Source organism: Oncorhynchus mykiss, chromosome 17 (assembly GCF_057628025.1).
Source record: "Oncorhynchus mykiss isolate SJ-2025 chromosome 17, ASM5762802v1, whole genome shotgun sequence".
NCBI classification, from domain to species: domain Eukaryota; kingdom Metazoa; phylum Chordata; class Actinopteri; order Salmoniformes; family Salmonidae; genus Oncorhynchus; species Oncorhynchus mykiss.
Genome location: NC_143038.1, coordinates 68,681,693 through 68,705,000, shown reverse-complemented (window position 1 = coordinate 68,705,000; position 23,308 = coordinate 68,681,693). Strand labels below are relative to the sequence as shown.

The 23,308-nt window shown below is 43.0% G+C and overlaps 1 protein-coding gene across 5 annotated transcripts in view; it reads left to right on the top strand.

Moving 5' to 3' along the window:
- LOC110494769 (rho GTPase-activating protein 40) overlaps window positions 1-21,742 on the top strand; it is a 47,326-nt gene extending 25,584 nt beyond the window's left edge. For all 5 annotated transcript variants that reach the window (XM_036950827.2, XM_090206432.1, XM_036950826.2 and 2 more), the window contains 12 exons: window positions 2,678-2,864; window positions 3,664-3,824; window positions 6,939-7,104; window positions 7,375-7,466; window positions 7,569-7,646; window positions 7,785-7,944; window positions 13,249-13,331; window positions 13,930-14,235; window positions 15,806-15,949; window positions 16,079-16,227; window positions 16,909-16,976; window positions 18,368-21,742. In XM_036950827.2, coding sequence (XP_036806722.1) covers window positions 2,678-2,864; window positions 3,664-3,824; window positions 6,939-7,104; window positions 7,375-7,466; window positions 7,569-7,646; window positions 7,785-7,944; window positions 13,249-13,331; window positions 13,930-14,235; window positions 15,806-15,949; window positions 16,079-16,227; window positions 16,909-16,976; window positions 18,368-18,483 — 1,710 coding nt within the window. In that variant the 3' untranslated portion in view covers window positions 18,484-21,742. The remainder of the gene's footprint in view (window positions 1-2,677; window positions 2,865-3,663; window positions 3,825-6,938; window positions 7,105-7,374; window positions 7,467-7,568; window positions 7,647-7,784; window positions 7,945-13,248; window positions 13,332-13,929; window positions 14,236-15,805; window positions 15,950-16,078; window positions 16,228-16,908; window positions 16,977-18,367) is intronic.
- Window positions 21,743-23,308: the final 1,566 nt, after the last annotated feature.

Here is a 23,308-nt window from a genome sequence, read left to right as displayed (position 1 = left end):
AGTACTGTCTTACTGTCTTACTGTCAGACTGACACAATGTTAGTACTGTCTTACTGTCTTACTGTCTTACTGTCAGACTGACACAATGTTAGTACTGTCTTACTGTCTTACTGTCTTACTGTCAGACTGACACAATGTTAGTACTGTCTTACTGTCTTACTGTCAGACTGACTGCTGACACAATGTTAGTACTGTCTTACTGTCAGACTGACTGCTGACACAATGTTTAGTACTGTCTTAGTGTCTTACTGTCAGACTGACACAATGTTAGTACTGTCTTACTGTCAGACTGACTGCTGACACAATGTTTAGTACTGTCTTACTGTCAGACTGACTGCTGACACAATGTTAGTACTGTCTTACTGTCCCACTGACTGCTGACACAATGTTAGTACTGTCTTACTGTCAGACTGACCGCTGACACAATGTTTAGTACTGTCTTACTGTCTTACTGTCTTACTGTCTTACTGTCAGACTGACCGCTGACACAATGTTAGTACTGTCTTACTGTCAGACTGACTGCTGACACAATGTTAGTACTGTCTTACTGTCTTACTGTCAGACTGACTGCTGACACAATGTTTAGTACTGTCTTACTGTCAGACTGACCGCTGACACAATGTTAGTACTGTCTTACTGTCAGACTGACTGCTGACACAATGTTAGTACTGTCTTACTGTCTTACTGTCAGACTGACTGCTGACACAATGTTAGTACTGTCTTACTGTCTTACTGTCAGACTGACACAATGTTAGTACTGTCTTACTGTCTTACTGTCTTACTGTCAGACTGACACAATGTTAGTACTGTCTTACTGTCTTACTGTCTTACTGTCTTACTGTCAGACTGACACAATGTTTAGTACTGTCTTACTGTCAGACTGACACAATGTTTAGTACTGTCTTACTGTCTTACTGTCAGACTGACTGCTGACACAATGTTAGTACTGTCTTACTGTCTTACTGTCAGACTGACACAATGTTTAGTACTGTCTTACTGTCTTACTGTCAGACTGACTGCTGACACAATGTTAGTACTGTCTTACTGTCTTACTGTCAGACTGACTGCTGACACAATGTTAGTACTGTCTTACTGTCAGACTGACTGCTGACACAATGTTAGTACTGTCTTACTGTCTTACTGTCAGACTGACTGCTGACACAATGTTAGTACTGTCTTACTGTCTTACTGTCAGACTGACTGCTGACACAATGTTAGTACTGTCTTACTGTCAGACTGACCGCTGACACAATGTTAGTACTGTCTTACTGTCTCACTGTCAGACTGACCGCTGACACAATGTTAGTACTGTCTTACTGTCTTACTGTCAGACTGACTGCTGACACAATGTTAGTACTGTCTTACTGTCTCACTGTCAGACTGACCGCTGACACAATGTTAGTACTGTCTTACTGTCTCACTGTCAGACTGACCGCTGACACAATGTTAGTACTGTCTTACTGTCAGACTGACCGCTGACACAATGTTAGTACTGTCTTACTGTCTTACTGTCTTACTGTCAGACTGACCGCTGAAACAATGTTAGTACTGTCTTACTGTCAGACTGACCGCTGACACAATGTTATTACTGTCTTACTGTCAGACTGACCGCTGACACAATGCTAGTACTGTCTTACTGTCTCACTGTCAGACTGACTGCTGACACAATGTTAGTACTGTCTTACTGTCTCACTGTCAGACTGACCGCTGACACAATGTTAGTACTGTCTTACTGTCAGACTGACCGCTGACACAATGTTAGTACTGTCTTACTGTCTTACTGTCTTACTGTCAGACTGACCGCTGAAACAATGTTAGTACTGTCTTACTGTCAGACTGACCGCTGACACAATGTTATTACTGTCTTACTGTCAGACTGACCGCTGACACAATGCTAGTACTGTCTTACTGTCTCACTGTCAGACTGACTGCTGACACAATGTTAGTAGTCTCTTTCTGTCACTGTTCTTCCTCAAGGATCATTCTGTAGGATTTCCTTTTCCTTTCCACATTGTTTCATACTGTCTCTTCTTAGTGGTGCAATCAGTCCGTAGATATTATTTTTCCTGTGATAACAGGATGCGTTTCCTGTTCATGCAGCTGAAACGAAACAAATACATAAACACACAATTGTGTGTTTGCTTTTAGGCTTTTGTTCTATGGTTTTACACCAGCTGAGTCAAGTACACATCCAATGACAGGTTTACTCTAGTCCACACAGAGTACATCTCTCAGAGTCCCTTTGGTTTAAATAATAGCCTTCACTGTATTCATTCCTCTATTCTCACTGATGCCGGAGTTCTATAAAGACAGTTGACCTATCAGAATAAAGGGAAATCACATGTAAAGGCCATTCTTTGTCGTCTGAGCTCCCGAGATGGAGTAAAATAGGTGTTTCTCTGATCCTATCAGCTGTTTAACACTAGAAAACAATTCTTCTCTCCCTGCTTCCATTCAGTCATCAGACACCATGAAGTGACATGACACTGTAAAGAGACTAACTGTTACTGTACTCGAGCTCGTCCTACCTCTGTTGGTAGACATGTTTGCTTGCTCTATGGGTTCTAGGATGTGTTACTGCAAAAGCACTTTGTGACAAACTGCCCATGTTAAAACGGGCTTTGTCAATCAATGTGATAGATTGGTTGACATGTTTCCTTCTCTTCTCTCCACTCAGACACCTCTACCGGAGTGTCAAGACTCTGAGCCTACAGAGCCTAAATCATCTCTATCAGAGTGTCAAGACTCTGAGCCTACAGAGCCTAAATCATCTCTACCAGAGTGTCAAGACTCTGAGCCTACAGAGCCTAAATCACCTCTACCGGACGACAGTATGGAGACCATCAACAAGACACCACTACAAGGTACCAGCTATCTACATCTTTACTCCATATGTCCCTGACAGTATAACATACATTGACCGTGTGTGTGTGTGTGTGTGTGTGTGTGTGTGTGTGTGTGTGTGTGTGTGTGTGTTTGTGTGTGTGTGTACATCCTCTCTTCTGATTGGTTCAGATGAATCCTGAACTCGCACTCCACAGACCAGCTGGTCTAAGGTGAACTAAACTTAATTAAAGATCCAATCGAATCAAATTGCATTTGTCACATGCTTAATTACAAGCCCTTAACCAACAAAGCAGTTTGAATAAAATACCCCCCAAAAAGTAAGAGATAAGAATAACAAGTAATTAAAGAGTAGAGTTGTTAAAGTGGCTATGCAAAGTGATAACAGAGAGTAGCAGCAGCGTGGAGGGGTGGGGGTGGGGGAGGGGGGGGGGGGCAATGCAAGTATCCTGGGTATCCATTTGACTAGATGTTCAGGAGTCTTATGGCTTGGGGGTAGAAGCTGTTTAGAAGCCTCTTGGACCTAGACTTGGTGCTCCGCTCCCGCTTGCCATGTGTTAGCAGAGAACAGTCTATGACAAGGATGGTTGGAGTCGTTGACAATTTTTAGGGCCTTCCTCTGACACCGCCTGGTATAAAGGTCCTGGATGGCAGGAAGCTTGGCCCCGGTGATGTACCGGCCTGATCACCTTTGGGGTCAGCATTAATGAGCGAACATTTAATTGTGTTTTACTTCCTCAGACAGCTACATTATGCTAACCGTTATGACTGCTATGAGGCACACTATCATTAACACATCAACCTGATTTTGTTTGTCAGAGGTCAGCTTGGACCAGCAGAAGAAGCATGGAGGTGCCCCTAAAGAGGAGATTTTCATCACAGACGTGGCCTACTGCGAACAGGCGGCCATCTTGTTAAAACAGGCTAAGCTGCCTCAGATAAAGAACAGCTGCAGGAGGAAGGAGGACGGCACACTTCCTGTAAGAGTCTCTCTCTCTCACTCGATACACATGCAATGCATGGAGCACATCATCTTAGACTGGGACCCTGTACTGTAGGTTAGATAACAGTGTTAGGAACTCAGACTGGGACCCTGTACAGCAGGTTAGATAACAGTGTTAGGGACTCAGACTGGGACCCTGTACAGCAGGTTAGATAACAGTGTTAGGAACTCAGACTGGGACCCTGTACAACAGGTTAGATAACAGTGTTAGGAACTCAGACTGGGACCCTGTACAGCAGGTTAGATAACAGTGTTAGGAACTCAGACTGGGATCCTGTACAACAGGTTAGATAACAGTGTTAGGAACTCAGACTGGGACCCTGTACTGTAGGTTAGATAACAGTGTTAGGAACTCAGACTGGGACCCTGTACTGTAGGTTAGATAACAGTGTTAGGAACTCAGACTGGGACCCTGTACAGCAGGTTAGATAACAGTGTTAGGAACTCAGACTGGGACCCTGTACAGCAGGTTAGATAACAGTGTTAGGAACTCAGACTGGGACCCTGTACAACAGGTTAGATAACAGTGTTAGGTACTCAGACTGGGACCCTGTACAGCAGGTTAGATAACAGTGTTAGGAACTCAGACTGGGACCCTGTACAGCAGGTTAGATAACAGTGTTAGGAACTCAGACTGGGACCCTGTACAGCAGGTTAGATAACAGTGATAGGAGCTCAGACTGGGACCCTATACAGCAGGTTAGATAACAGTGTTAGGGACTCAGACTGGGACCCTGTACAACAGGTTAGATAACAGTGTTAGGAACTCAGACTGGGACCCTGTACAGCAGGTTAGATAACAGTGTTAGGAACTCAGACTGGGACCCTGTACAGCAGGTTAGATAACAGTGTTAGGAACTCAGACTGGGACCCTGTACAGCAGGTTAGATAACAGTGTTAGGAACTCAGACTGGGACCCTGTACTGTAGGTTAGATAACAGTGTTAGGAACTCAGACTGGGACCCTGTACTGTAGGTTAGATAACAGTGTTAGGAACTCAGACTGGGACCCTGTACAGCAGGTTAGATAACAGTGTTAGGAACTCAGACTGGGACCCTGTACAGCAGGTTAGATAACAGTGTTAGGAACTCAGACTGGGACCCTGTACAACAGGTTAGATAACAGTGTTAGGTACTCAGACTGGGACCCTGTACAGCAGGTTAGATAACAGTGTTAGGAACTCAGACTGGGACCCTGTACAGCAGGTTAGATAACAGTGTTAGGAACTCAGACTGGGACCCTGTACAGCAGTTTAGATAACAGTGATAGGAACTCAGACTGGGACCCTGTACAGCAGTTTAGATAACAGTGATAGGAACTCAGACTGGGACCCTGTACAGCAGGTTAGATAACAGTGTTAGGAACTCAGACTGGGACCCTGTACAACAGGTTAGATAACAGTGATAGGAACTCAGACTGGGACCCTATACAGCAGGTTAGATAACAGTGTTAGGGACTCAGACTGGGACCCTGTACAACAGGTTAGATAACAGTGTTAGGAACTCAGACTGGGACCCTGTACAGCAGGTTAGATAACAGTGTTAGGAACTCAGACTGGGACCCTGTACAGCAGGTTAGATAACAGTGTTAGGAACTCAGACTGGGACCCTGTACTGTAGGTTAGATAACAGTGTTAGGAACTCAGACTGGGACCCTGTACTGTAGGTTAGATAACAGTGTTAGGAACTCAGACTGGGACCCTGTACAGCAGGTTAGATAACAGTGTTAGGAACTCAGACTGGGACCCTGTACAGCAGGTTAGATAACAGTGTTAGGAACTCAGACTGGGACCCTGTACAACAGGTTAGATAACAGTGTTAGGTACTCAGACTGGGACCCTGTACAGCAGGTTAGATAACAGTGTTAGGAACTCAGACTGGGACCCTGTACAGCAGGTTAGATAACAGTGTTAGGGACTCAGACTGGGACCCTGTACAGCAGGTTAGATAACAGTGTTAGGGACTCAGACTGGGACCCTGTACAGCAGGTTAGATAACAGTGTTAGGAACTCAGACTGGGACCCTGTACAGCAGGTTAGATAACAGTGTTAGGGACTCAGACTGGGACCATGTACAGCAGGTTAGATAACAGTGTTAGGAACTCAGACTGGGACCCTGTACAGCAGGTTAGATAACAGTGTTAGGAACTCAGACTGGGACCCTGTACAACAGGTTAGATAACAGTGTTAGGAACTCAGACTGGGACCCTGTACAACAGGTTAGATAACAGTGTTAGGAACTCAGACTGGGACCCTGTACAGCAGGTTAGATAACAGTGTTAGGAACTCAGACTGGGACCCTGTACAGCAGGTTAGATAACAGTGTTAGGAACTCAGACTGAGACCCTGTACAGCAGGTTAGATAACAGTGTTAGGAACTCAGACTGGGACCATGTACAGCAGGTTAGATAACAGTGATAGGAACTCAGACTGGGGGATTTAGTACGGAACAATGTAAGGACAGTTTTACGTAGGTATGTGCAGAGAATGAATTTAGGATAATTCCTGTTCTATTATTATATTGAACAAAAATATAAACATGTAAAGTGTTGGTTTCACGAGCCGAAATAAAAGATCCCAGAAATGTTCAATATGCACAAAAATATTATTTCTCTCAAATTTTGTGCACAAATTTGTTAATATCCCTGTTAGTGAATGCCCCTGCCCATCCATGTGAAATCCATAGATTAGGGCCTAAGTTATTTATTTCAATTGACTGATTTCCTTATATGAACTGTAACTCAGTGAAATCATGGAAATTATTTAATGTTGCATTTATATTTTTGTTCAGTATAGTTAGATGAAATTCCATGCATGCTGTTATTAATTTCCTTTCCATCCTAAGAAAACACATGTTAAATACACATGGTTTGCAACGGCTTGGTTTTCACCTTTTCAGTTACAGGCATTGCATAGAGAAGGGGAAGGGGGAGGGGGGAGAGGGGAGACAGGAGGGAGAGAAAGAGAGGGAGGAATAGAGATGACGTGTATCCATTGCTAATTCTCTCTCTCTCTCTCTCTCTCTCTCTCTCTCTCTCTCTCTCTCTCTCTCTCTCTCTCTCTCTCTCTCTCTCCCTTCCCCTCCCCCCACAGAGGGTGATCTGCCCCCAGTGTCGTCTGGGTGTAACTCGTATCCAGGACTTGTCCAACCAGGACATGAAAAAGGTACGTCAGCTGGCCCTGATCGACATGACAGCTCTCTGTGACCTGCTGGAGCTCGACGTCAAACGACACAAGACCTGCAAGAGGAAGATCCCAGGTATGTGAACTCTCTAACACAACTTACACACACACACACAAACTGCGAGCCCAGTGTGTGGCCTTGCATGCTCCTCCTGCCTCTGCAGCCTAATGCATGTGTCAAGCCCTGGGAGATGTGAAAAGAGTACAGGAGTTGACAGCAATACTAACCTTTCCTCTCTTTGTCTTGCTCTCTATTTCTCTCTCTCTCTCTCTCTCTCTCTCTCTCTCTCTCTCTCTCTCTCTCTCTCTCTCTCTCTATTTCTCTATTTCTCTATTTCGTTCACAGAGGGTGCCCTGTTTGGGGTTCCACTGGCCACCCTGTTGGAGAATGACCAGAAAGTCAAACCCACTGCTACCACTCCTCTCATCCTGCAAGCGGTAAGCTAAACATAATACCGACTTCTACAATCTATCTTGAAAACCAAGAGCACGATGTCCCGCATGTCTGCTGCTGTTCTTCTCTGTATGTATCTTCTACAGCTGCTGTGGTTCCTGGAGAAGAGGGGAGTTGACTCGGAGGGTATCCTGCGGGTTTCGGGCTCTCAGTCCAGAATCAAGGTGAGATATTTTCCAATCACTTGTTTCTAATTAGAAAAGAGCATATGCACATCCACTAAGGTCCAAACACCATACGGTCATGAAAGAAAGATACCTGTACACTGTTCAACAACGTTGTCTGTTTCTCCCTGTGGTCAGAAGCTGCAGCAGGACCTGGAACAGAACTTCTACTCTGGAGGGTTCATCTGGGACGAGGTCAGTCCTAACGATGTTGCTGCCCTGTTGAAGAAGTTTATCAGAGAACTACCGTCTCCACTTCTCACCGCGGAGCACCTCAACACCTTCAGTGCTACCAGGGGTGAGTCTGCACACATACAATCCCCTGTTTATTTATTTATTGATTTACCTATTTATTTATTTACCTATTTATTTATTTACCTATTTATTTATTTACCTATTTATTTATTTATTTAAATAAAGAAGATAAAACCTTTAATGTGACTCTGTAGTCCAGCGTTTTGGATATTTTATAAATATAAATTAGTGAGACGGGTTGCAGGAGAGTGTTTTGAAGATTAGTTTATGGAAAATTTAAAAATATATATAAAAAAGGTATGTGAAAAAAGTTGTAAATATATATATATATATATACGGGACACGACAAGGCGAGGACAAAAGACGTCTGAACTGCTATGCCATCTTGGAAATCAGTGAGATCAAATGTTTGATCTGAGGTGACAGTGTAGAATGGGAAAACGGTGTTTTCATACGTGTCTGATTTGCTGTTCAGAAATGAAGCACTTGATGTATCTAGTCCCCCCCCCCCCCCCCCCCCATTCGAAGGTGTCATTAGTATTTGGACAAATGTATTTATAAAATGTTGTCAAAGTTGAGTATTTGGTCCCACATTCCTAGCACGCAATGACTACATCAAGCTTGTGACTCTGCAAACTTGTTGGATGCATTTTCAGTTGTTTTGGTTGTGTTTCGGATTATGTTGTGCCCCAATAGAAATGAATGGTCAATCATTTTTGTCATTTTGGAGTCACTTTTATTGTAAATAAGAATAGAATTATGGATAACCATGAATGAATCGTGAATAATGATGAGTGAGAAAGTTACAGAGGCATAAAAATCATACCCCGAATACTAACTGTGAGTTCAGTATGTTTTGGGGATGTGATCTTTGTGCATCTGTAAATACTCACTCATTATTATTCACGATTCATTCAGGATTATCAGTAATCATGGTAGCATCCACATTAATATAGAAGTGTTCAGAAACATATTATATTCTTATTTACAATAAAAGTGACTCCAAAATGACACAATAGATTATTTATAATGGATTTATTTTGGGCACAACAGAATCTGAATGAAACACAACCAAAACCAACTGAAAATGCATCCAACAAGTTTGTAGAGTCACAAGCTTGATGTAGTCAACACATTTTTACAAATACTTATGACTCCTTCAAATGGGGGGACTAGATACACAAAGTGCTTTCATTTCTAAATCTAACAGATAATCTAAATCTAAATCTAACAGATACGTATGAAAATACCCTCAAATAAAAGGTGACATTCTGTACTGTCATATAAATATACATTTGATCTCAAAGTATAGAGCCACATTAAAAGTTTTAGCTCTACTGTCCAAATATAAATATGTCAGGAGAGTATATATAGTCATTACTTAGTCTGAGTGTATATAGTCATTACTTAGTCTGAGTATATATAGTCATTACTTAGTCTGAGTCAGTTATCATTATGTATCTAAGCATTTCACACACACACACACGCACACGCACACACACACACACACACACACACACACACACACACACACACACACACACACACACACACACACATACATACACACACACATACATACACACACACACACAGTTTAGTTTTACTATCCTTGTGGGGAGCAAACAATTTATTCCCTAACCCCTAACCCCTAACCCCTAAACCTAACCCTAACCGTAAACTACTAAACCCTAAACCTAACCCTAACCTTAACCCCTAACCCCTAAACGTAACCCTAACCTTAACCCCTAACCCTGACCCCTAAACTTAACCCTAACCTTAACCCATAACCCCTAAATCTAACTGTAACCCCTAACCCTAACCCCTAACCCCTAACCCCTAACCCTAACCTTAACCCCTAACCGTAATCCCTAACCTTAACCCCTAACCCTAACCTTAACCCCTAACCCTAATATTAATGCCTAACCATAACCTTAACCCCTAACCTTAAACCCTAACCGTAACCCCTAACCTTGACCCCTAACCCTAAACTTAACCCCTAACCCTAACCCCTAAACCTAACCATAACCCTAAACCCCTAACCCTAACCTTAACCCCTAACCCTAACCATAACCCCTAACCCCTAACCTTAACTCCTAACCCTAACCTTAACCCCTAACCTTAACCCCTAACCATAACCCCTAACCCTAACCCCTAACCCTAATCTCAACCCCTAACCTTAACTCCTAACCCTAACCTTAACCCCTAACCTTAACCCCTAACCGTAACACTAACCCATACCCTAACCTTAACCCTTAACCCCTAACCGTAACCCTAACCCATAACCCTAACCTTAACCCTTAACCCCTAACCTTAACCCCTAACCGTAACCCTAACCCATAACCCTAACCTTAACCCTTAACCCCTAACCGTAACCCTAACCCATAACCCTAACCTTAACCCTTAACCCCTAACCCTAACCCTAACCGTAACCCTAACCCATAACCCTAACCCTAACCCTAACCCTCATCAATCTACACACAATACCCCATAATGACAAAGGGAAAACAGGTTTTTAGACATTTTTGCAAATGTATTAAAATTAAAGAAAATTAATACCTTATTTACATAAGTATTCAGACCCTTTGCTATGAGACTCAAACTTGAGCTCAGGTGAATCCTGTTTCCATTGATCATCCTTGAAAGGATTCTACAACTTGATTGGAGTCCACCTGTGTTAAATTCAATTGATTGGACATGATTTGGAAAGGCACACACCTGTCTAGATAATGTCCTACAATTAACAGTGCATGTCAGAGCAACAACCAAGCCATGAGGTTGAAGGAATTGTCCATAGAACTCTGAGACAGGATTGTGTCTAGGCACAGATCTGGGGAAGGGTACCAAACAATGTCTGCAGCATTGAAGGTCCCCAAGAACACAGTGGCCTCCATCATTCTTAAATGGAAGAAGTTTGGAACCACCAAGACTCTTCCTTGAGCTGGCCACATGGCCAAACTGAGCAATCGGGGGAGAAGGACCTTGGTCAGACGGGGTAACCAAGAACCAGATGGTCACTCTGACAGAACTCCAGAGTTCCTCCGTGGAGATGGGAGATGGGACTTTCCAGAAGGACAACAATCTCTGCAGTACTCCACCAATCAGGCCTTTATGGTAGAGTGGCCAGACAGAAGCCACTCTTCAGTAAAAGGCACATAAAAGCCTGATTAGAGTTTGCCAAAAGGCACCTAAAGGACTCAAACAATGAGAAACAAGATTCTCTGGTCTGATGAAACTAAGATTGAACTCTTTGGCCTGAATGCCAAGCATCACGCCTGGAGGAAACCTGCCACCATCCCTACGATGAAGCGTGGTCGTGGCAGTATCATGCTCTGGGGATGTTTTTCAGCGGCAGGGACTGGGAGACTAGTCAGGATCGAGGGAAAGATGAACGGAGCAAAGTACAGAGCGATCCTTGATGAAAACCTGCTCCAGAGCGCTCAGGACCTCAGACTGGGGCGAAGGTTCACCTTCCAACAGGACAACAACCCTAAGCACACAGCCAAGACAACGAAGGAGTGGCTTCGGGACAAGTCTCTGAATGTCCTTGAGTGGCCCAGCCAGAGCCCGGACTTGAACCCGATCGAACATCTCTGGAGAGGACCTGAAAATAGCTGTGCAGCGACACTCCCCATCCAACTTGACAGAGCTTGAGAGGATCTGCAGAGAAGAATGGGAGAAACTCCCCAAATAAAGGTCTGCCAAGCTTGTAGTGTCATACCTAAGAAGACTCATGGCTGTAATCGCTGCCAAAGGTGCTTCAATAAAGTACTGAGAAAAGGGTCTGAATACTCATGTAAATGTGATATTTACGTTTTTATTTCATTAAACATTTGCTAATGTAGAAAAACCTGTTTTTGCTTTGTCATTATGGGGTATTATGTGTAGATTGATGAGGGGAAAAAACTATTGAATCCATTTTAGAATAAGGCTGTAACGCAACATAATGTGGAAAAAGTCAAAGGGTCTAAATACTTTCCGAATGCACTGTACCTAACCCGAACTTCTAACCCTAAATCTAACCCGAACTTCTAACCCTAAATCTAACCCTAACTTCTAACCCTAAACCTAACCCTAACCCTAACTTCTAACCCTAACCCTAACTTCTAACCCTAACCCTAAACCTAACCCTAACTTCTAACCCTAACCCTAACCCTAAACCTAACCCTAACTTCTAACCCTAACCCTAACTTCTAACCCTAAACCTAACACTAACTTCTAACCCTAAACCTAACCCTAACTTTTAAACCTAAACCTAACCCTAAATCTAACCCTAACTTCTAACCCTAAACCTAAACCTAACCCTAACTTCTAACCCTAAACCTAACCCTAACTTCTAACCCTAACCCTAAACCTAACCCTAACTTCTAACCCTAAACCTAACCCTAACTTCTAACCCTAAACCTAACCCTAACTTCTAACCCTAAACCTAACCCTAACTTCTAACCCTAAACCTAACCCCTGAGCCTAAAATGTCCCGACAAATTGTCCTTGTTTTACTATCCTTGTGAGGACTTCTGGTACCCACAAAAACACACACACACACACTCATCTCCTGTGACTGCCCAGTCACACAGCCATGCATGCTGTACAGATCTAAGTCTAGGTCTCCTTACTGTATTGGCAGCGGAACGCAGTGCTAATCTTGTATGTCCACACTACTTAGAGGTCTAATGAAGATAAACAACACGATAGCCTTTAAGCTGCTCGTCTGAATCTGCTATTGTCACGCCCTGACCTTAGAGATCCTTTTTATGTCTCTATTTGGTTTGGTCAGGGTGTGATTTGGGGTGGGTGTTCTATTATTTGTATTTCTATGTTTTGGCCGGGTAGGGTTCTCAATCAGGGACAGCTGCCTATCGTTGTCTCTTGAGAACCATACGTAGGTAGCCCTTTTTCCCACCTATCTTTGTGGGAAGTTGACTTTGTTTATGGCACATAGCCTTTAGCTTCACGGTTTGTTTTGTAGTGTTTATTGTTTTTGTTCGGGGTCTTTTCTAATAAAAATAATATGTACGCTCAACACGCTGCACCTTGGTCCTCTTCAGTCAACGGCCGTGACAGCTATACTATTAAAAATGCCACTTCCTGTACAGTTTTAATGCCATTAAATAAATGACAGAATGATTAAAGTAATAAGTAGCTTGTGATGTGAATATGAAACTTTAGACACGTCTTCTTCACATTAGATTAATGATGAATCATTTGAAACCTAATGGCTTCCTGTCAGAGTCATTCATCTCTACAGATCAGATTATGGTTGGGCCAAAGGAAATTAAATGAGTGTGTGTTGATCCTTCATACCCCTGTTGTCTGTTCTGTCTTTCCCCTTCCTCCTGCTCTACAGACATCCCTGAGCTGAAACAGAAGCTACACGTTCTGAACCTCCTCATTCTCCTACTGCCTGAACCCAACAGGAACACACTCAAGGTATTCTGTGAGACTCCAAATGATTCCATGACCATGAAGTAACCAGATGGCTATAGCGATGCACTTTAAATCTCCACTTCTTCTGTATAATGTATTACATCTCAAACCTCCACACGTACATCTTGTAGGTGATGCATTAATGAGTCATATATATCTCTTATATAATATAATGTGTCAACTCCTCCACGTATGGTAGGAGGTAATGGCATGAGAGGGCACTTTCAGCACCTTGATGAGTTGTTCTGCTCTTATGTAACTAGCTTGTACTCTTGTTCACGTATGCGGGATAAATAATCGTGACTACTTGAATACTTTCACATTACTAGGTTACCTTTAAGATGCCATCATCATGGATGACTGTAGGTGTCTGGTCTGATTAAACGTTTCAGAGCCTTTGTCCCTCTGTTGATGACGCAGAATAACACTGTCAGAAAAACACTTCAGCCGCCGTCATCGTTCAAGTCAACAATTTCAATCTTTACGAAGAGAAAACGTTTTTTATTACTGATAGAGGGGCTCACTGTAAAACAGGTCTCCTCTCCTTTTAAAGCCCATTTCTGCGGGAACAGACAATAAAGGCTCCTTCTCCTCTCTGCAGGCTCTGTTGGAGTTTCTTTCCAAGGTAGTCTCCAGAGAGAGGAGGAACCGTATGAACCTGTGGGCCGTGTCCACCATCATGGCCCCCAACCTGTTCCTGTTCTTCCACAAGGCCGTACCCACCCGCCTCACTGACGGGGGGCCAGGGGAGGAGAAAGGACATGCTGAGAAGGCCCCCAACCTGTTCCTCCACAAGGCCGCACCCTCTCGCCTCACTGACGGGGGGCCAGGGGAGGAGAAAGGACATGCTGAGAAGGCTGCTGACATCATGAGGCTACTCATACGCTACCAGGACCTGCTCTGGACCGTAAGTAAAAACTTCAGGCTACCAAAAACACTTTTCATTTAAGCATTTATTTACCAATAGAAACATCAGAAGCTTGGTTGGGTTTGTAGCAAGGGCACGGGAAGCAGGGGTGCAGCAGCGTCCCCTGGTGGTAAGATTGTAAAATTACACGAGGGAGTTATTTCTTACTCAAGCCTTTTTAATTCATAAATGAAACTGTAAACACACTGGCTAGCTAGCACACTAGAGTCCCATACCATTCTAAATGACACACTAGCAGTTCGTTTTTTTTAAACTCATTCTAAATGACACTGTAGCAGTTAGGGGGGTTTAACTCATTCCAAATTAAAACTAGCAGTTAGGGAGGTTTAACTCATTCCAAATTAAAACTAGCAGTTAGGGAGGTTTAACTCATTCCAAATTAAAACTAGCAGTTAGGGGGGTTTAACTCATTCTAAATTAAAACTAGCAGTTAGGGGGTTTTAACCCATTCTAAATTAAAACTAGCAGTTAGGGGGGTTTAACTCATTCCAAATTAAAACTAGCAGTTAGGGGGTTTTAACCCATTCTAAATTAAAACTAGCCGTTCATTTTTTTTTAACCCATTCTAAATTAAAACTAGCAGTTCATTTTTTTTTAACCCATTCTAAATCAAAACTAGCAGTTCGTTTTTTTTAAACTCATTCTAAATGACACTGTAGCAGTTAGGGGGGTTTAACTCATTCCAAATTAAAACTAGCAGTTAGGGAGGTTTAACTCATTCCAAATTAAAACTAGCAGTTAGGGAGGTTTAACTCATTCCAAATTAAAACTAGCAGTTAGGGGGGTTTAACTCATTCTAAATTAAAACTAGCAGTTAGGGGGGTTTAACTCATTCCAAATTAAAACTAGCAGTTCGGGGGGGTTTGACCCATTCTAAATTAAAACTAGCAGTTCGGGGGGTTTTAACCCATTCTAAATTAAAACTAGCAGTTCGGGGGGTTTTAACTCATTCTAAATTAAAACTAGCAGTTCGGGGGGTTTTAACTCATTCTAAATTAAAACTAGCAGTTCGGGGTTTTTTAACTCATTCTAAATGACACAGTAGCAGTTCGCAAAAAAAGCCTAAAATAAACGAGAAACATGTATTATTCCAAATTTGCAGCTCGTGGTTGGAACATTTATTACCCTTCTTCAATCAACCTGTCTATTTTGAGTTTAAAATCATTTGGATTTTAGTGTAGCTTGTCCTGTTTGTGTGGGTCCCAACAGTTAGATATGCTTTTAGAGGCAGTCATTGCTGGACAGCTAACGGGACCTTGTGTGTATGGTGAGCTGTCAGATCGATACTGAGTGAGAGTCACGTAGCCTAACGGATGGGAAGGAGAGAACCAACACCCACGCCGAGGTCAGCCCCCCCCCCCCCCCCCCCCCGCTCAAAACATCTTCCCGCAGCTATGGCAGCTTTTCTCTCTTACCGTTTACTCATCAGACAAACTATAGTGTGTATGCAAAGTTAAATCAAAAGCTAGGATGTACTCATGTAAAGGTTGACAACAAGAAGATCATTGTAATGACAAGTGGATGAATGAAATATCTTCCTCCATGGCAGATCCCTAACTTCCTGATGAGCCAGGTGCGTAAGCTGAATGAGAACAGTAACCGAAGGTACCAGTTCTACGATCGCCGCATCAAGAACCTGCTGAGGAAAATTCACCAGGACCGCAAGGATAAACCTGACAAGAACTCCTCCGAGGTAGCTGTTTTTCTAGAAACCACTAATACTGTTGTAACTTGCACTTACACTCGGACTTGTTTTCTGTCACTGGCTCTAATTTAGCATTTATTTTGATAGCATCTATTTCTCTCCCCCCCCCCCCACCAGCCATGTCGAACAGTAAAGATCCAGGTGGGAGAACTGATGAGCAGCACCATGGAGGTCAAGGTCAACATAAACTCCCGAGCATCAGACCTACTGGCTCAGTTCCACAGGCACCTCCACAGCTCTGACAACACCAAGGGCCTGCTCAAGAGGTACAGTACACTACAATCAATGAATCAATCATTTTACCCAGCTGATCAGGGAAAACTCTGTCCTAGTCCTAGTGGTGATCTCTAAGCACACAGTAAAACCGCTGAATCCCTGTCCTAGTGGTGATCTCTAAGCACACAGTAAAACCACTGATTCCCTGTCCTAGTGGTGACCTCTAAGCACACAGTAAAACCACTGATTCCCTGTCCTAGTGGTGACCTCTAAGCACACAGTAAAACCACTGATTCCCTGTCCTAGTGGTGACCTCTAAGCACACAGTAAAACCACTGATTCCCTGTCCTAGTGGTGACCTCTAAGCACACAGTAAAACCACTGATTCCCTGTCCTAGTGGTGACCTCTAAGCACACAGTAAAACCACTGATTCCCTGTCCTAGTGGTGACCTCTAAGCACACAGTAAAACCACTGATTCCCTGTCCTAGTGGTGACCTCTAAGCACACAGTAAAACCGCTGAATCCCTGTCCTAGTGGTGATCTCTAAGTACACAGTAAAACCATTGATTTCCTGTCCTAGTGGTGACCTCTAAGCACACAGTAAACCCACTGCATAGAAAACCTTGCTTCAGAAATGCTACATTGGCATTTCACTGAGCAGAAATTGAGAATGCTGAAGTTGACCGAATCCATTGAATGAATAACAAGTCTGCCTGTTCTTTATCACAGGAACGGTTTGGTAAATGATTTGGGATCCTACCTGGACTGTGCCATGTATGAAGTGGGAGGAAATATTGGTAGGTACCACAACACAAGCCTCCACCCCATACCCAGTCTATCTACCAGCCTCCACCCCATACCCAGTCTATCTACCAGCCTCCACCCCATACCCAGTCTATCTACCAGCCTCCACCCCATACCCAGTCTATCTACCAGCCTCCACCCCATACCCAGTCTATCTACCAGCCTCCACCCCATACCCAGTCTATCTATCAGCCTCCACCCCATACCCAGTCTATCTACCAGCCTCCGCCCCATACCCAGTCTATCTACCAGCCTCCGCCCCATACCCAGTCTATCTACCAGCCTCCACCCCATACCCAGTCTATCTATCAGCCTCCACCCCATACCCAGTCTATCTACCAGCCTCCACCCCATACCCAGTCTATCTACCAGCCTCCACCCCATACCCAGACTATCTACCAGACATGGGTTCAAATACTATTTGAAATCTTTCAAAAAACTTGGAGTGTTTGTTTTCTTTCCATTCTTTCTAATGCTATTTAATTGCATCAGGCAAGCTCAATCAAGCACAGTTCAAAATGATTTCAAATAGACTTTGAATCCCGGTTTGCTATCTAATCAGGCTGAGAGCCACATTAGAAGGTTACATGAGTGACTCTGACATGTGCATGTCTTTCTGCTGATTGAACTGATTACGCTGGCCAGGCCTTACGCAATGAACTGGAGAGTGAGGGGGGCTGAGAGAGGGTTAGGGGGAGTGGGTGAGAGAGGGGTAGAGGGGGGGGGGGGTGAGAGAGGGGTAGAGGAGGGGAGAGAGAGAGGGAAACAGGGGATAGAGAGAGGGAGAGAGAGGGAGAAAAAGAAGGAGGGGAGAAGGAGAGAGAGGGGGGAAGAGAGGGGGAGAGAAAGAGCGAGAGCGAGAGGGGGAGAAAGAGAGAGAGCGCGAGAGAGGGGGGATAGAGAGGGGGGAGAGAGAGGGGGAGCGAGAGGGAGAGAGGGGCATAGGGAGAGAGGGGGGACAGAGAAAGAAGGAGAGTGGGGGAGAGAAAGAGAGGGGAGAGGGAGAGAGGAAGAGAGAGGGGGGAGAGAAAGAGAGAGGGCGAGAGAGAGGAAGAGGGGGGGAGGGGTGAGGGAGAGAAAGAGGGAGGGGGGAGAGAGCCAACGGTGTGCATCTGAAGTTATCAGAGCAGACAAATGCTTCCACATGTAGCTACTGCACTGTTATGTACTGGACCCAATCATTCACACGCCACTCATAATGTATGTGCATCCACGGACCAAAAACAAGGCAGAGTTTAAGTTTTTAGTTTCAAACTGTTTTCAATATCTCTCTTGCAGAAGAGATTTTATCTTAATGAGAATAACCTGTATAAAAACATGTTAAATTACTAAATCTGTCCCTCAATATTGACTCTGCCTTGTGTTGTTCTATTCTGTCCTGTAGGTGAGCACTGCTTGGACCCAGAGACCCATCTCCTGGACCTGTACAACAACAACCCCAGTGGAGAGTGGGTCATCAAACACAAACCGCTGACCACCAGTAAGGGACTGCAGATATAAGACAGTCGCAGGAGGAGGGAGAGACCAGCAGGGGGCTCCAAGAGCCAGCCAGAGGAGGAGGGAGACCAGGTGGAGTAGAGGAGAAGAGGATACTGCCACCACAAACCACCTCAAGGCTGAGCCCTCTCTCTGCCCATTGCGGAGGAGACCAGACTAGGAGAAGTAAAGCAGCTACTGCGGAAAAACACCCCACCTCAAGACTTCAGGTGGAGGAGTGGCTGAGCTTGTGTCTCAGTCTGCTTCCTGGCTTGTCAGCTAAGCTCTCAGGCTCTCAGCCAATCACTTCCCAGTATCCGCAGAAGCCCAGATGGGAATCTGATGCAGCTGCCTCCGAGTCTCTCTTTCTTTCTCTCCCACTCTCTCTCAATTCCTTCTACTCATGCCCTTTGATCACAAAGTAATAAGAGAGGCACATGCACAGTATATCTCTTTTCCTTGTTTGTCTATTTCTTTAATGTCACACAGAGGGAAAGTCAGGTACTCTGATGAACTGATGTAAGGGACAGGGACTCTTAGGTCCCTGTCCCTGATGGCTCTTGGCCTCTGATGGCTCTATCAGAGGCCCTAAACACAGGGGACAGAGGGCATAGTTCTCTCTAAGGGATCAAAGGTCAACCTCTAAGACATGATTATAGTACCCCTAAAGGGAACTGTTGTTTAAGACAGTGAAGCTGGACTTCAACCTTTCTGTTTGTTTTTTTATTTTGAAGGATTTTATGAAGTATTGAATATCACGATGGATTGACTATTTATAATTGATTGGATGTATCTGTATGTATATGTATGTAGTGATTAATGTTCTCCTTGGAAACGGTTCAATAGGTGTTTCTGATCGTAACATAACAGTCATGTAAGCTCATCCACTCTTTTCGGGGACTCTTTTCAGACAGTCTTCTTATTCTTGTAAATGTTTTGATCAGTTGTACTTTGCTGCGGTTCTGCGTATTTATTCTCTCGTCCTATTACCCATGTGTCATCACTTCTACAGAGTACACTTCTATATGAAATCTATGAATCGTGTTTACACGTTTTGAGGAAGCTTGGACATTGCACCATCACATCAATATAAAGTATACACATGTTCTACATGACAGCCTACCATGAATTTACACATCTACAACCTACCATGAATTTACACATCTACAACCTACCATGAATTTACACATCTACAACCTACCATGAATTTACACATCTACAACCTACCATGAATTTACACATCTACAACCTACCATGAATTTACACATCTACAACCTACCATGAATTTACATATCTACAACCTATCATGAATTTATACATCTACAACCTACCATGAATTTACACATCTACAACCTACCATGAATTTACACATCTACAACCTACCATGAATTTACACATCTACAACCTACCATGAATTTACATATCTACAACCTACCATGAATTTACACATCTACAACCTACCATTAATTTACACATCTACAACCTACCATGAATTTACACATCTACAACCTACCATGAATTTACACATCTACAACCTACCATTAATTTACACATCTACAACCTACCATGTATGTTACTCTTCCGATGATACTCAGACATTACAGATGCAACCAACAACACATGTATTTACACATCTACAACCTACCATGAATTTACACATCTACAACCTACCATGAATTTACACATCTACAACCTACCATGAATTTACACATCTACAACCTACCATGAATTTACACATCTACAACCTACCATGAATTTACACATCTACAACCTACCATGAATTTACACATCTACAACCTACCATGAATGTATGTTTAGCTACCAGTCTCCTCAGAAGTGACAACAAGAATGTAACAAACTGCATAGATCTCATCTCAGTCACAGCAGTCATTGGTTCAGTCATTGGTTCAGTCATTGTTCAGTACAGAGTCAGAGCCACAGCCTTCTGTTCTATTGTGCTGCCATTTTAGGAGAGAGAACCGAGCAGCAGTGTAATGACAGCCAGCATCCATCACACAGTGTAATTCCCTGTCTGTCACACGACCTACTGATGCATCGTCATGGTGTATTGGTTCATGTATTGGTTCATGTATTGGTTCATGTATTGGTTCATGTATTGGTTCATGTATTGGTTCATGTATTGGTTCATGTATTGGTTCATGTATTGGTTCATGCAGTGGTTCATGTATTGGTTCATGTATTGGTTCATGCAGTGGTTCATGTATTGGTTCATGTATTGGTTCATGCAGTGGTTCATGTATTGGTTCATATATTGGTTCATGTATTCCATGAACATTACCACAGAGGAGTCAGTTCTTCTGGTTGATAGAGAGGGTAATATCTGGGTGTTATACGGATGTTATTATCTCTCTCTGTGTGTGTGTGTGTGTGTGCGTGCGTGCGTGCGTGTGTGTGTGTGTGTGTGTGTGTGTGTGTGTGTGTGTGTGTGTGTGTGTGTGTGTGTGTGTGTGTGTGTGTGTGTGTGTGTGTGTGTGTGTGCGTGCGTGCGTGCGTGCTTGCGTGTGTGTGTGCGTGTGCATGTGTGTGTGTGTGTGTGTGCTTGCTTGCTTCATTACACAAGCCCAATTGGGTTGAGTCCTGAGTCCATGGCACAGTTCAGTACCCCGGTACAAAGCACTGATGGAACACACACACACACACACACGGCCTTCTGCTGACATTAATCAGTGGAACTAGGTCACCTCTAAAGCTCTGTTCTCCCTCAGGGGAAGTAGTGACACTATACACCCCAGTCCACAGTACATGAGGAGATATTGATGCAAACACACACGCAAACAGCTGACCAATAACATGGGCCACATGTACAGCATGTGGAGAACTGACGTGTTGGAATGTTCAATGTTCCGTGTCTTCTACACTAGAACGTGACGTCATAAACACATGTGTGTGTCAAGATCTGAGGACTCGACATGAGGAGTATCGGAAAATAGAGAAATGTCTTTTACTGTAATAACCTGAGTAGACTGAATGTCTTCAATGAATGGACTTTGCTTTGTAATAATGTACTCACAGTCACAGTCAAATGCTACCATAGTGCTCTGAAAGACATTTACCCTACTGTAGGTTACAATGCTAGTTCTGTATATATGGTTTAGAACCAAAACCCTACATGGAATTACTGCACGCAGTAGGTGTATTTGTATTGTTTACAAAAGCAATTATTTTCTACTCTTGTCAAGTGAAAGTAATTTAGGTAGGCCTGGTGCAAATATCTTTTGTATAAAAAAAATAAAAATAAAAGATTTGTCAATAAATGTGAAAACAATATTGTGAACTGTTTGTTATTTCACATATATTGAATTTACAGAAATAATATGGAAAGACTATGGAATTTCTACATCAAATCAAATGTTATTGGTTACATACACATGGTTAGCAGATGTTAATGTGAGTGTATCGAAATGCTTGTGCTTCTAGTTCCGACAGTGCAGTAATATCTAACAAGTAATCTAATAATTCCCCAACAAATACCTAATACACACAAATCTAAGTAAAGGAATGGCATAAGAATATATACATATAAATATATGGATGAGCAATGACAGAGCGGCATAGGCAAGATGCAATAGATGGCATTAAACACAGTATATACATATGAGATTGTCACGACTTCGGCCGAAGTTGGCCCCTCTCCTTCTTCGGGCGCCGTTCGGCGGTCGATGTCACCGGCTTTCTAGACACCACCGATCTATGTTTCATTTTCGTTTTGTTTTGTCTTGATCATACACACCTGGTTTCCATTCCATGAATTATGTTCCTTATTTAACCCTCTGGCTTACCTCTCTGTTTTGTGTGTTATTGTTTGTCATGTGGGTTCTCGTTGTTCGTGCTTGGGATTATTGTATTTGTACCTTGTTGGAATCTTATTTATTTTGGAGTAAATTATGGATGATTACTCAGAACTGTGTCCTGCGCCTGACTCATTTTACCAACGTCCTCACAGAGATGAGTAATGTAAGATATGTAAACATTATTAACCTCTCTGGGATATTCGGGACGGTAGCGTCCCACCTCAACAACAGCCAGTGAAAGTGCAGGGGGCCAAATTAAAAACAACAGAAATCGCATAATTAAAATTCCTCAAGCATACAAGTATTTTACACCATTTTAAAGATAAACTTCTCGTTAATCCAGCCACAGTGTCTGATTTCAAAAAGGCTTCACGGCGAAAGCACATCAAAAGATTATGTTAGGTAAGCATCTAGTCACAGAAAAACACAGCCCTTTTTCCAGCCAAAGAGAGGAGTCACAAAAGGCAGAAATAGAGATAAAATGATTCACTAACCTTTGCTGATCTTTATCAGATGACACTCATAGGACTTCATGTTACACAATACATGTATGTTTTGTTCGATAAAGTTCATATTTATATCCAAAAATCTGAGTTTACCTTGGCGTGTTATGTTCAGTAGTTCCAAAACATCCAGTGATTTTGCAGAGAGCCACATCAACTTACAGAAATACTCATCATAAATGTTGATGAAAATACAAGTGTTATACATGGAACTTTAGATCAACTTCTCCTTAATGCAACCGCAACCATGCAATAATCTGAGTACAGCTCTCAGACAACAAAACAGCCAAACAGATATCCACCATGTTGTGCAGTCAACAGAAGTCAGATATAGCATTATAAATATTCACTTACCTTTGATGATCTTCATCAGAATGCACTCCCAGGAATCTCAGTTCCACAATCAATTTTGATTTGTTCGATTAAGTCCCTCATTTATGTCCAAATACCTCATTTTTGTTTGTACATCCATGCGAAAGTTCAGACGAAAAGTTATATTACAGTTCGTAGAAACATGTCAAACGAAGTATAGAA